Source organism: Miscanthus floridulus, chromosome 9 (genome assembly GCF_019320115.1).
Source record: "Miscanthus floridulus cultivar M001 chromosome 9, ASM1932011v1, whole genome shotgun sequence".
In the NCBI taxonomy this organism is placed as follows: domain Eukaryota; kingdom Viridiplantae; phylum Streptophyta; class Magnoliopsida; order Poales; family Poaceae; genus Miscanthus; species Miscanthus floridulus.
This window is the reverse complement of record NC_089588.1, coordinates 7,493,844-7,506,622: the sequence shown is the minus strand read 5'-3', so window position 1 is coordinate 7,506,622 and position 12,779 is coordinate 7,493,844. Positions and strand designations below refer to the sequence as shown.

Sequence of the window (12,779 nt, the reverse complement as noted above, 5' to 3'; positions counted from 1 at the left end):
ACCAGCTGAGCAGCGAGCAGAAACCGCAGCCGCAATGCTCGCGACTCGCCGTCACACCGTCGTCTGGCTCCTGCAGCCATGGCCGCCGGTGTGCCCGTCGCGGGTGCCGCTGTTGAGCGCGGCCATGCTGCCTCAGGCTGTCGTGGACCTTGCTGTGCCACTACGTGTGTGCGCGTGGCCCTGGGCTAGCGTCTGCACCGCCGCTTGCCGCCGACGCCCCTCTCCAGCCGGCCAAATCGGCCACCAGCCGGCCCGCTGGCCTCCTCTGTCTCAACTGCGACCAGGGACCTCGCGCGAGAAGAGAAACAAGTCCAGGGGGTTTTCTGCAGAACCATAGACTCAAGTGAATAGTACCTCGAGGACCTATTTGTTGTAAATCGGGTAAAACTTTGAAACTTCATAGTAAATCATAGGAAATTCGTAAAATAGCAAATGAGGACTTTTTGGAATCCTTGTGAAATTGTCTATGCAGTAGATCTATAATATGTCATGTTTCAGTTAAAGTTTTAGCTGTAAAAATAGATTTATGCCTCTAGGTTTTTAATTCTAGTTGTATTTGTCTTTTTCATAACTGCAGTTGTAGGGCTCCAAATGAAGTGAAATTTTTGTGGCATGCTACTCATGTGATGTTTGATGTGTGGTAAAAATTTCAGGATTTTAGGCTTGATCAATTTAGAGATATGAAAAATAACAAATGACATATGCTGCTTTGCTTCTATTCTGGACAGTTCTGCATGTATGCATTGTTTGGCTCAGTTAAGTTATGAATCATGCCTTGTTGATAATAAATGAGTTGTAGTAATTTTCATAAGCTTTTCAAAAAGCTAAAGAGCACAATTTTTGGTTAAGTATGTGTTTAGCTATAGTTGTTTAAAGTACTGTGGCAGTTTCTGCCCAAACCCAGACAGGGTTGCTTTGTGTGCCATGTGTGACCTTGTTAGTAGCAGAATTAGTTCTAGATGTTTATAGCAAAGTTGTTCAAAATTTGTTAAGCTTTCCAAAAATTCCAGAACCATATTTATTGGACATGTGGAACTCAACTTATAGCTGTTTAAAGTAGCATATCAGTTTCTGTTCATGTTTTGGATATAGATGTCTTCCTTGGTTTAATTGACCTTGTTAACTATGAAATCATCTTAAGATGATAATAAGAAAGTTGTAGGTAACTTTATAAGCTTTCCATAAAGTTAAGAATCATGTTTGTCGGAGGTCTAGAACTCTATTTATGCTTCTCTAAAGTTCCTATAAGTTTTCTGTCCATAGCTGTGCCTCTGCTGTTTAGGCTGCTGGTGCTAGTGTTACTTGTGCAACTAGTTTCATGGTGTAAATGATGTTTACTGTAGTTTTGGTAAATACAAAAGTCGTAGATGATTATCTTATCTTGCTTGTGTTAAATTTTCATGATCCTAGGTCTGATAGTTTAGGAGTTGCATGCTTAATAAGTCTACTGTCAGATTTTGATTACATTCTGCGCAGACTTAAAAGATTAGCATGTTTGGTCATGATAACTTGGGAATCATGCTGAGATGATTAAAGATGAAATGTGGATAATTTCCTAAGCTTTCCAGAATGTCTTGTTTCATATCATTTGGATTTATAAAACTCCAGATATGATTGATTTATGAAGCCGCTGTTTGCAAGTCTAGAAATTGGCATATTCCGGTTATAGTTGTTGCTTCACCTTGACTTGCTTTGCATGTTGCTAGGTGTGGTTCACGCCCTTAGTAATTAAGTTAAATACACCTGAGATCTTGTGAGACTTATGTGCCATGTATAATATTCTTTGTTATCTTAGCATGATAGATTGTGTGATGTTAAGTTAAGCATCGCAAAGTACTTAAGTGTGTTAGTGTAAACTATGCTTGTCTTGCTTGCTATTTTGTGATGCGTCTCATGGTGCTATTCTTCATATTTATGCACTTGCATATTGCATCTCATCTAGGTACGCTAGATGCACCACGTGAAGGATGAGATGTTGGAGCCGAATCCGAAGACGGTGTATGGTGGACCTATCCCGAAGGTGGAAGGACTGGACAAGTGCTAGGACGGGAGATGCTCACTTAACGAGTGTCGTCTAACTAACACTGACTCAGTGTGGGATCCCAGGCAAGCCCCGGAGCATATTAAGCCTCCTATTTTCCGAACTGCAGTTACAGTATTATTATTACATATATTGTTGCATTAAGTTTAGGTGTTGGATGCAAACATTTGCTGCATTAGTTACCCATTCCTTGTCCAGATATTGTTACCCTGAATCCTATGTAGTTCAGGCTCGAGTAGTGCTTAGCCCTGCTTTAACGCGGTAGAAGTCGGGTGATTTCCTGTCACCTGCGAGATATAGGAAGATACATGTGGCACGGTTGGCTATATTTGCTATCGTGGAAAAGAACCAGTCTTAATTTGAAATGAAGACCGGACGGAGGCTTGCCGGTTTGCAGTGACTCCGTCTGTGTCGATTAAGGACTGGATCTTGGAGCCTTTCCTGTTCATGTTGAACGCATGCCTCTCTCTTAGTTGGCCGGCCTGAAGACCGACCGCGAAGCCGAGTAGCTCACCTCAGGCCGGGAGTCGATAAGTATAAAGTGCGCCTCGGAAGGGAGCCGTAGGCGTGAGTCCAAGGGCAGGTGATTTAAAAGTCCTGATCGTCCTGGCAGAAGGGTAATCCCTGAGAGTGCTGGCGCTGATCGAACCCGCGAATTTGGTTCCTGAGATGTACCAAAGGTAACCCACGGCTACCCTTGCTAAGTATGCCAGGGTGAGAGTTAGGAATACCCCCTCAGCTGAGTTGTAATTCGATTCGAGTCGCCGTCTCTCCCGGTTAGTGAGAACTTGACGGGCTTATCTCCAATGTAGATACACTTAATAACTTAATGGTTCGGAAATGATGATATGATGATGACAGCCTTATGATACCTGCTATGGTTAATATTGTTTGCTCCTAATAAGTGAGTGCTCTAGTACAGGTGCTAATCTAGTGGACAGATAAATGATGATAAGCTTGATGCTAAGTTTAAATTGGTTACTATAATCATAAGCTCTTTTATGCAACTGTGTCAAGCTAGCCCACCTAAAAGGCCTTGCATGATCCTTGGTGTCTTTTATTCTGGTTTCGACGGGTAAGTCTAGCTGAGTACCTTCTCGTACTCAGGGTTTATCCCACCATGTTGCAGGTGAAGTTCTTGGCCTGTTGAAGATGGTGGCTAACCGCCGATGGGCTCGGTGATTCTATAGTTACTTCTCATCTATATGCTTTTGTCGGATGATGTCACTTATGCTAGCAAGGTATTTGGAACATATATTAATGTAATCTTTTGAAAGCTATGTTGTTCCACTAGTCGGTTTTGAAACCCAAACTTGTACTATTATTTGTGAATCTATTTGTAATATTATTTTCCGCTGCAACCCTACGTATGTGATGTGTATTTGCTTAATCACGCGATCTTGGTTGTGATGTTGATTTACCGAGGTCTTTCGGGACACTCGGCGGACTACCGGGTTTATATGAGTGAAAGTATGTGTGTGTCAACGTGTTAGCGGGGACAGCCGTACTTGATCTTGTATAAATTGGGCGGTTCTGTTACACTTGATGTAGTCCTATCCTAATCGGGAAGTCATCCGTGTCTCCATCACTTGTTCGAACTCTAGTCACAACATTGTTGTACATGTCCTTAATGAGCCCAACGTACTTCGTTGGGACTTTATGTTTGTCCAAAGCCCACCACATAACATTCCTTGGTATTTTATCATAAGCCTTCTCCAAGTCAATAAAAACCATGTGTAGGTCATTCTTCTTCTCCCTATACCGCTCCATAACTTGTCTTATTAAAAAAATGGCTTCCATGGTTGACCTTCCGGGCATGAAACCAAATTGGTTCATAGAGACCCGCGTTATTGCTCTCAAGCGATGCTCGATAACTCTCTCCCATAGCTTCATAGTATGGCTCATCAACTTAATTCCCCGGTAATTTGTACAACTTTGAATATCCCCTTTATTTTTGTAGATCGGTACCAATATACTTCTCCTCCACTCATCAGGCATCTTGTTCGATCGAAAAATATGGTTGAACAGCTTAGTTAACCATACTACAGCTATGTCCCCGAGGCATCTCCACACCTCGATTGGGATACCATCCGGTCCCATCGCCTTACCTCCTTTCATCCTTTTCAACGCCTCTCTGACCTCAGATTCTTGGATTCTTCGCACAAAGCGCCTATTGGTGTCATCAAAAGAGTCATCTAACTGAAAGGTTGTGTCCATATTCTCACCATTGAACAATTTGTCAAAATACTCTTGCCATCGATGTCGGATCTCATCCTCCTTTACCAAGAGATGCTCCCTTTCATCCTTAATGCACTTAACTTGGTTGAAGTCCCGTGTCTTTCTCTCACAAACCCTAGCCATCCTATAAATGTCCTTCTCTCCTTCCTTCGTACTCAAATGTTGGTAAAGATCCTCGTACGCTCTACCCTTTGCCACACTTACAGCTCGCTTTGCAGTCTTCTTTGCCACCTTAACAAAGCATATACCTTAGTCAATTAACTACTGCCCATTTGCTTGATAGACATACATATAGCTACCGAAGTCAGGTGTTTGGTGAAGTGATGCATACATACTATTAATTCTTACTACTGGTTATTGTGTATATATAGTGTTATCAAATCTGATGCAAGTAACTACTGTATATATTCTACTCCCTGTGGAGAGGCCAACTTGTGCACTAAACTATGCTACCACTCCATACACACATTAACATATATATACATATCCCTTTTGTTCATTACAGGTTGCAAGTTGCAACATCAATTTTATCCAGCTGATCTGGGTGCACACGTGGTGGTCCAGAGCATATATGCCAAATTTGTGGCGGCTGGGGGTCAACTGACCCAGTTTATTAGTAATACTCAATGATCAACACCTACTTGCCATTATATAGTAATAGTTGATTACTTGTAATCGCTTGCTGTTGCAATGCATGACTCTGAACTAACATATGTTTTTCCATATTAAGGTCATGCTGATGTTCCAATTTTAGAACGCGACAATCACATACAAGGACGATATTGCATTTTGAGAACCCAATGACTTTGGACTAGTAGTAGACTCCAACAAGTGCGGCAACTTCCTCCCTCTATATTCACACAAATACTTGTCATACTAGTAGAGGTGAGAAGGTTGCCTTAATTATAAGGCCTTTCTCTCTTTAATATAAAGAAGATGTGCAGCTCTTCTACGTGTTTGAGAAAAATATAGTCCACCAGTATACTGTCATTTTTTCACCATGATTTCTCATCCTCTTCCTCTTATTATTTTTTTGTCTCTGCCATCCCACACTGTTCCTAAGATTTGATTCACATCATTCAGACTGATAACTTTCTCATTCATTGATATATATCTTTTATTCCTCAAATATGCAGTAGAGCTACGTATCATTTCATTAAGAAGAATCGTTTAAAGAATAGGGAAAGAAATCCCCAACGATACTCACAAACGCCGCCAATGTACACCCACAACTCTCTAAAAGGCCAGATCACACTAAACTTACAAAATGAAAACTAAGCGATCAAAACAACCAAACTAGGGTCCTGAAACCCTCCCAAACGACCTCGCAAGAAGCTCCTGGAGGCCCTTTGCTCGTGCCAAGCACCACAGAATGCACTCATAAGTGAGAGCCCGCAACACCACTTTGATGTTTGGATTAGAGTCATTAAAAACGCAGTAGTTCATGTGCTTCCTAATCTCCCATGCCACTAATATTGCTAGTGAGTTGAACCCCTCTTTGCGATCTTTCGCCACCTCTTTAACTGCCACTCATTCATCCATATATGAATTGTTACCAGGCTCCAAATTAATCTAATGAGTGCATCCACAAGTTGTTGTAATTAAGTGCCATAGAAAAAGTTGGCATAAGTAATATAATGCTATATTCCATCGCCTTGCTTGGATCCCATCAGGTGTTTGGTGAAACGGAACATGCTTTTCCAATGGTAAGCACGCGGCCTCTCACCTCTACTCGTTATCAACACTGAAGTCAGGTTGTTTTCATATTTACACATCAAATCTGATATAACTTGACAGATATATGCTGTCCTAGATACATATACCAACATGTACCAACTTGTCTGGTAAAGAAATATATATATTCTTTTGCATCATACGGGAGTGGTACCAGGGTAGATATATAAATGGGTATGGTACGACGACCTTTTTTGATACTAATACTTGGATTCAACATCATTTCTTAATCTATCTCACTATATTAATTACCAAGTGGCAATTGCTAATGGAAAAAACTAAGAGCATATACGCCAATCTTGTGGCGGCCATGGGTCAGACTGCGCGCCTACGATTTTTTAATCACATAATAGTAAGTCTACCATATGTAATTTGCTTGACAACTAGCTGTTGCATTGATATGCAATATACTTCTGAAATATTTTTCCAGAATGAGGTAGCACTAATATAATATTTGAAATCCAGAACACAAATACACAATGATGAGCAAGAAGGTGAGGATCCCATGCACTCTGATTGATAGCTGATGATTCCTAGTTTTGCTTAGAAATGTCAAGGCATATCTGTTTTTTTGTTTTACATTTACAGTATCATTGAGAAAGGCAGATTGATTAATTCCATCCGGATCCACATGGTAAGTCACCATGTCATGATATCAAAATCGCGCCCAAATGTATTGAGGGTTTGTCATGAAAACTGTTTTTTTTTGTCAGTAAATGGCTCGGTTTTCTGTTTCTACTTGTTAGCGAGTTACTACAAATTAAAATTAAAATTGCACCAATGCCATCCTTGAAGCCTTGAAGGTTATACATACAATATATTGTTCTTTCTCTTTCGCTCTCTTTATTTTCTTTTCATTTGTAACTTTTTGATACAGAAGGACACAAAATTGACGGTATACTTAGTATTGTACATTGCGCAAATGATATTTTCAACTCTAGACAACTAAGTACAAGCTTCTGATGAGATATGCCTTATTACATACCTCTCCTCAAAACATACCAAATTATCAATTAATCGTCGCTAGCTTTTCGTTGGTATCCGAGTTATCAAGCTCCAAATCTCAGGAGTGCATCCAACTCCCAACCATCCAAATCGAACGGTGCAAACACAGTCATGTCGAATGGTTCATACATGTCCTTTGTGACCAACTTTTCAGATTTGTCGTCGATCGGTTTATTGTCATGTAGGGATGTCTGATTCTGATTGTCACAAGGATCTGTACAGGCGCTCGATATGCTGGATTGGCTGTCGCTGTTGCTTCTGGTGGTGTGTGTTTCAGAGTCATCAGGGCTTGAATTAGCACCATCATTATCCTTACAAGTATGCTGGCCATAGTAGACGACCGTGTACATCAGGGTATGATCAGCACCACTGCTGTCATCTTGTTGCTGCACCGTCTTCGTTGCTTTGCAGCCTTGTTCCTGTCTGTAGGTGCATCTGTAGTAGCTCCTGCATATGCAACTCAATTAGTGACAAATACAGCTTATTGCAAATTTGCATCACTATCTAACTTTGTGTGCATACTAATTAATTAATACTGTAAAGTCATGGGCAAATCCAGGATCAACCTAAGCCGGGTCTAGAGTTCAGTACCAAAAAAAAAAAAAAAAAAACTGGCAGTGTCCTTCCTTTATCATCCCAAACTAAACTTCGACCACCTAGCTTGCTTAACATCATTGGAAGTTTGGAACAACATGTGGCATGATTGCTTGGTAATACAAGGGAGTTTTTAAAAAAGGAAATGAAAGAATAACCAGGAAACACATCTTTCAATTAAGAAGGATAAATTCACCTTGAGTGTTTGGTGTTGTTGATGTACTTCTGCCCATACTTCCTCCATTGCCGGCCATCGTAGTGCGGCACAGGTGTTTCAAGTGACACAGAGTCATCAAATCTCCTGCTTAAAATTTTATTTCTGGATTAATAATCATATGCAACCTCAAGAAGCATTTCAAATGAACTCATTAGCTCACATGATACCTTCTCTTGTGCTGATGACGGGATTTAGCAGTAGTAACACCCTCCATGTTCTTGCGGTCGACAGAGGAAATCTTCTTCACTCTCTTCTTGTCATCCACCAGCACATCATCATCATCAGGTCGTCGTGTACTTCGAGCCTGATGCATCTGCAGCTCGGCCATGGCCTTGCTGGAGCAATCCAGTATGTTCTGGAACATGTGGGCGACAAGCTCAGAGCGTTCGTCGGCCTGCAGTGCTGGTAGCACGATTGCTCGCAGCTGCGTCACCAGAGACTGGCCCCTGGCGATCTCCTTCATCGCCGACCGGTGATCAGAAGCTGAAGATTGAGCAAGACATCTGCTATTATACTGTTGGTGCTTCATCTCTCTTGTGTCTGAAGAGCTGGTGATGTGGGAAGAAACTAACCTACTGAAGCTTAGCTTAGCTGCAGGTTCTAATTTTCAGGCAGCTGTCAGAGAAGGAATGAAGCAAGGAAGAAGAAGCTAGTCATGTGGCTGGCTATGGCGATAAGGTTACTCCTAATCCGCTCTACTTATATACGGGGATGGAAATGTCATGGCAACATAATTAATGGACCAACTTGTGCAGTAATATAATCTGCTGTGGCTGCCTGCTTGCGTGCGTAGGCAGGTGCAGAGCACATGAAAACAGGCAAGGATTCAGACTTTGCAGCTACCACGCACTTACAGGTTGCATTGGTCCTCTACTCGTCTGTTACTACTTACAAGTACAAGATGCATGTACTAGTGATTTGGAAAGATCATGGTTAGATTCTGCAGTCGTAGTCATGAAATTAACCTGGGGCAAGGATTGATTAACTTCATCGTAGTGAATTGTCGCTTGTTCTCACCAGGTACTGCCTGCTCCGGAAACAAGCTAGCTAGTCTAGTCAGTGAGCAGTCGCTTTTGCTTCTCCCATGACCTTTTCAGCTTTTACTGTGCTCTGCCATAAACAACAATCCCTTGGAATCTGAAAACAAAAGAGATCTTGAGCTGGTTTGAATAAGCAGGGATTATAAATTCAGAATTAGTTTCTGCAGACATGTGAATGGTCTGGTCCTCACATGCACGTTCAGAAACAGGACTTTTTTTCCCATCTTCTCAGGTTCAAATAAATATGAAATGAATTACGAGTACTTGCATCCAAATCAGCACTCTCTGCATACATACTAGATATCCATGATATATTTTTGAGAGAAAGTGAGAAACTTTGGCGAGCTAATTGTGCGCGGGCCTGAACTCTTTGATTAAAAGTGTGGCTAACCATGGATTAGCACAACAATGACAAAACTAAGAAATAAAAGAAAACACAGCACCACTAAAATACAAGCCATGAGGTGCAATAAGTTAGCTTACTTGGAGACGCAAATTCTAAAGTTTCCATCATGCTGACGGAAGCACGCTCGCCTCAGCACAAATTCGTCATGCTCCTAAGCATTAGTATGTTTCACGTAGGCTCAAATTTACCCGTGCTGTTCGTAGAAAAAAATGCTCTGCCAGTCCACGTTGTTGGCGCGACGTATCAACAATTCATATGCCACAGCGTATTGCTTAGTTTTCCAACGGCATTTAATTCTTAATTGGAATGAACGATGAGCCTCAGAAAAACTGAGCAACAAATGTGGACTTGGATACGGTTTTTCAATCATAGACTAGCACACATTTGTTCCTTTGTGCCGACTACATCAAGATCTAGTTTTTCTTTCTTTCTAATAACCAGGCTCAAGATTTTAACATTATTATTCCTCAAAAAAGATTTTAACATTATTTTCCACAAAGGAGATCAAAAGACCAACATCAGTGCCCAGCTTTTGACATAGTTTCGCTATTGAGTGTTGCTACTACTACAGCAGAAGAGAAAGAGATACACATACACACTCATCATGCCATAAGACTATGTGGATGTCAATACAGTGGTATTATTTGCCAAAACATGGGTTGAGATTTAGTAATGACAAAATTACTTTCTTTCTAAAATTTTTAATAGTTTAATATTGTTTCTATTTTAGAAAATTATTTCTAGGGGCGGTTGGCTTAGTAAAACCGTCCCTTAAAATCGAATTTATAGTACGGTTGCACAACTATCCCTGAGCATCTCTAAGAGCCTTTCTTAAACTCACCCTCTAATTCTTATTTGGAGAGCTTTTTGAATAAAAATCTTTTCACCTTCAACGGCTTCTATGTATCTTGTGTGTAGTCTGGAGAGCCATCCCCACTCTCTATTTTTTTTGCTAGCAAGAAACCAGAAATAGAAGATGACAATATTTGAGATCTAATTGAAGGAACTGTTGGTGGGCTTTTTTTTCACCATAATTTCTATTACTATCAGTACAGAAGGATATAAAAAGACTCTTGGAGTTTATCTAAAGATAGATTTTGACCGCCTCTATAAAAGTTTGTGTGGTAGTGCGGTGCTCAACACTATTGAGTTGCATGAACTAACTAGGTCAACCCAGAAGCTTAAGCTGATGCGAAAGGTGGGTAATTCACTTTATATTTCAACAGCACCTCACACAGGCTCTCTTAGGCCTCAAATGTAGAAATAGGAGTCGACAACAATTAGTAATTGCGCCCACTAGGATTAGAACTTGAAACATTTGGCTCTAACACCATATTGAGTTGCATGCATCATTAGTTCAACGTGAAAGTTTAAACTGACAGGAAAGGTGGGAAATTCACTTTATATTTCAACACCCATGACGAGTGGTCTAACGGGAGTGAAGGCTGGTTAGCATGGTTGGAAGTCCCAACAACTCGGTGACACTCATAGTAGTGCTCTGCTCATGATCTACTGCAAGACGATGCTAGGTCGATAGGTCAACTAAATCTACAACCAAAACCTTCATATGAAGGCATGGCCCCCAGGGTAGATTGATCGCCCAAGGAGCAGCATGGGTAGGCATGGAATCATCGACTTAGGATCAAAACTCTAAACCCGTGATACCATGAATGCATCGATGATTTAGAATAATGTGTGGATTAGATTGTATTGAGCCTCTTGGGCGGAATATATATACTACATAGACCTATGAGGCAAGTTGAATCTCTAACACATATGGCAATATTGGATTATATATAATTCTAAACTACCAAATATACACTTAGCAGTTTGAATCATTAACATTTTCATTCCATAAGAACAATAGTAATTCGTTATCATCTGTTATGGCAAAGCATAATGTTAGAGTGTATCACAACTAGCATAGAGTTATTCGTTGACTAAGGTAGAGTCAGTTGACGACTAGGCTAGAGTTATTTGGTATTACGATCTCGTATACTGGCTTGACCCTAAGTCATGTAAACTCTATATATAGCATCTGAGAGGTTTAATACAAAAAACCTATTTTCACCCAATTGTATTCTACATGGTATTACAAGTTCAAGTTTCTAATATAGGGCACAAGACATTGCTTTTGCACTATATATGTGCCCTCGGGAGATCGATCTCTCTCCGCTGAGACAACACCCTTGTTTAGGCAGCATGTCCCATTGATATGCCGCTCTCATCGTCATTCTAGTGTGGGTCACAACAGTAGATCGCATACCACTTCGTGCCGTCCTTGCCATCTTTTCACCGTACCACTATGGCCTAGATCCGTTGATTGGAACCACCTTCATGCACTACTACACAAATGATTTTGCGAGGCAGTGACCTTTTATTAACCAAGGCGTTTACAAAATCCAACCACCTCGGTTAATGCCTAGGATTAACGGAGGCGGTCACAATTAACCACATCGCAAAATTGATTTACGGAGGCGGTCAAAAAATAACCGCCTCAAATCTATTAATGGTGACCCGCCTCCAAAAATGCCTCCATTTTTGGAGGCGGACCTCCTAAATGGCCCACCTCGGTAAAAAAGGCCGAGGCCTAAATAGGCCCAGGTGAGGCCCGATAGGGCACTCAAGTATATATAGGATACTTAGGGTTTCTCTCTACCTCACATCTATCTCTTTCGGGCTCCCGAAGCAGCACCTCCCTCCCTCCCTGAGCGGCTCCTCCCTCCCCTCCCCTCCCCTCCCCTCCCTCCCTCCCTAAGCACGGCGACCGGCGGCGATGCACCTCCCTCCCCTCTGGCACGGCACCCCTCCCTCCCTAAGCACAGGCCCCCCTCCCCTATGTCGACGAAATATGGTCGGCAGTCTACCTAGGGGTATGCCCAAGGTAGTAGATTATTGGCAGACAGATGCGCAAGCTACAAACAAGATGGTGACGCAAGACAGACACGAGGTTTTATCCAGGTTCGGCCGCCGTGAAGGCGTAATACCTACGTCCTACGTCTGATTGTATTGCTGTATGTCAATGAGATGTTTTTTGAGAGGGGTCCCCTGCCCGCCTTATATAGTATGGGGGGCAGGGTTACAGATCTAGAAACTAATCCTAACCAGTTACAATTGCCATAGGTGGCCGGATAAGGACTTCTATTCTAACCGATCAGGATCTTGCTTGATTTCCATGTCTGCCTTGATTCCTTGCGTGGAACTCCGAGCAGATCGGCCGGGCCGCACGTCATCTTCTAGTGGGCCAGACCCCCTGGTCCGGGCCGGCCCAAGCCTAGCCATAAGGGTATAGGGGTTAATACCCCCACAGCTAGTCCCTGAGCACCATGTATTATGTTGCGACACGCCGTTCGATCTTCTTTGACTAATGCAATCTGTCTTCATGTCATCTCCAACTGGCTGAAACATTGACTAAGCAAATGTGCCAGTATTTTGGTCAGCACAGAGAGCAGTAGACCACAATTATAGCCGAAGATTCCGGTTGTCCGAAGAATGCATGGTGCT

The 12,779-nt window shown here is 41.9% G+C and overlaps 1 protein-coding gene across 1 annotated transcript; it reads right to left on the bottom strand.

The window, feature by feature from the left end:
- Positions 1 to 6,860: 6,860 nt before the first annotated feature.
- Positions 6,861 to 8,487, bottom strand: LOC136481269 (probable WRKY transcription factor 62). The gene is made up of 3 exons (XM_066478633.1): positions 7,997 to 8,487; positions 7,809 to 7,913; positions 6,861 to 7,465 (listed from the first exon to the last, which is right to left on the bottom strand). The coding sequence occupies exons 1-3, from the start codon at positions 8,356 to 8,358 to the stop codon at positions 7,063 to 7,065; spliced, it is 870 nt and encodes a 289-aa protein (XP_066334730.1). The 5' UTR covers positions 8,359 to 8,487; the 3' UTR covers positions 6,861 to 7,062.
- Between the last annotated feature and the right edge of the window lie 4,292 nt (positions 8,488 to 12,779).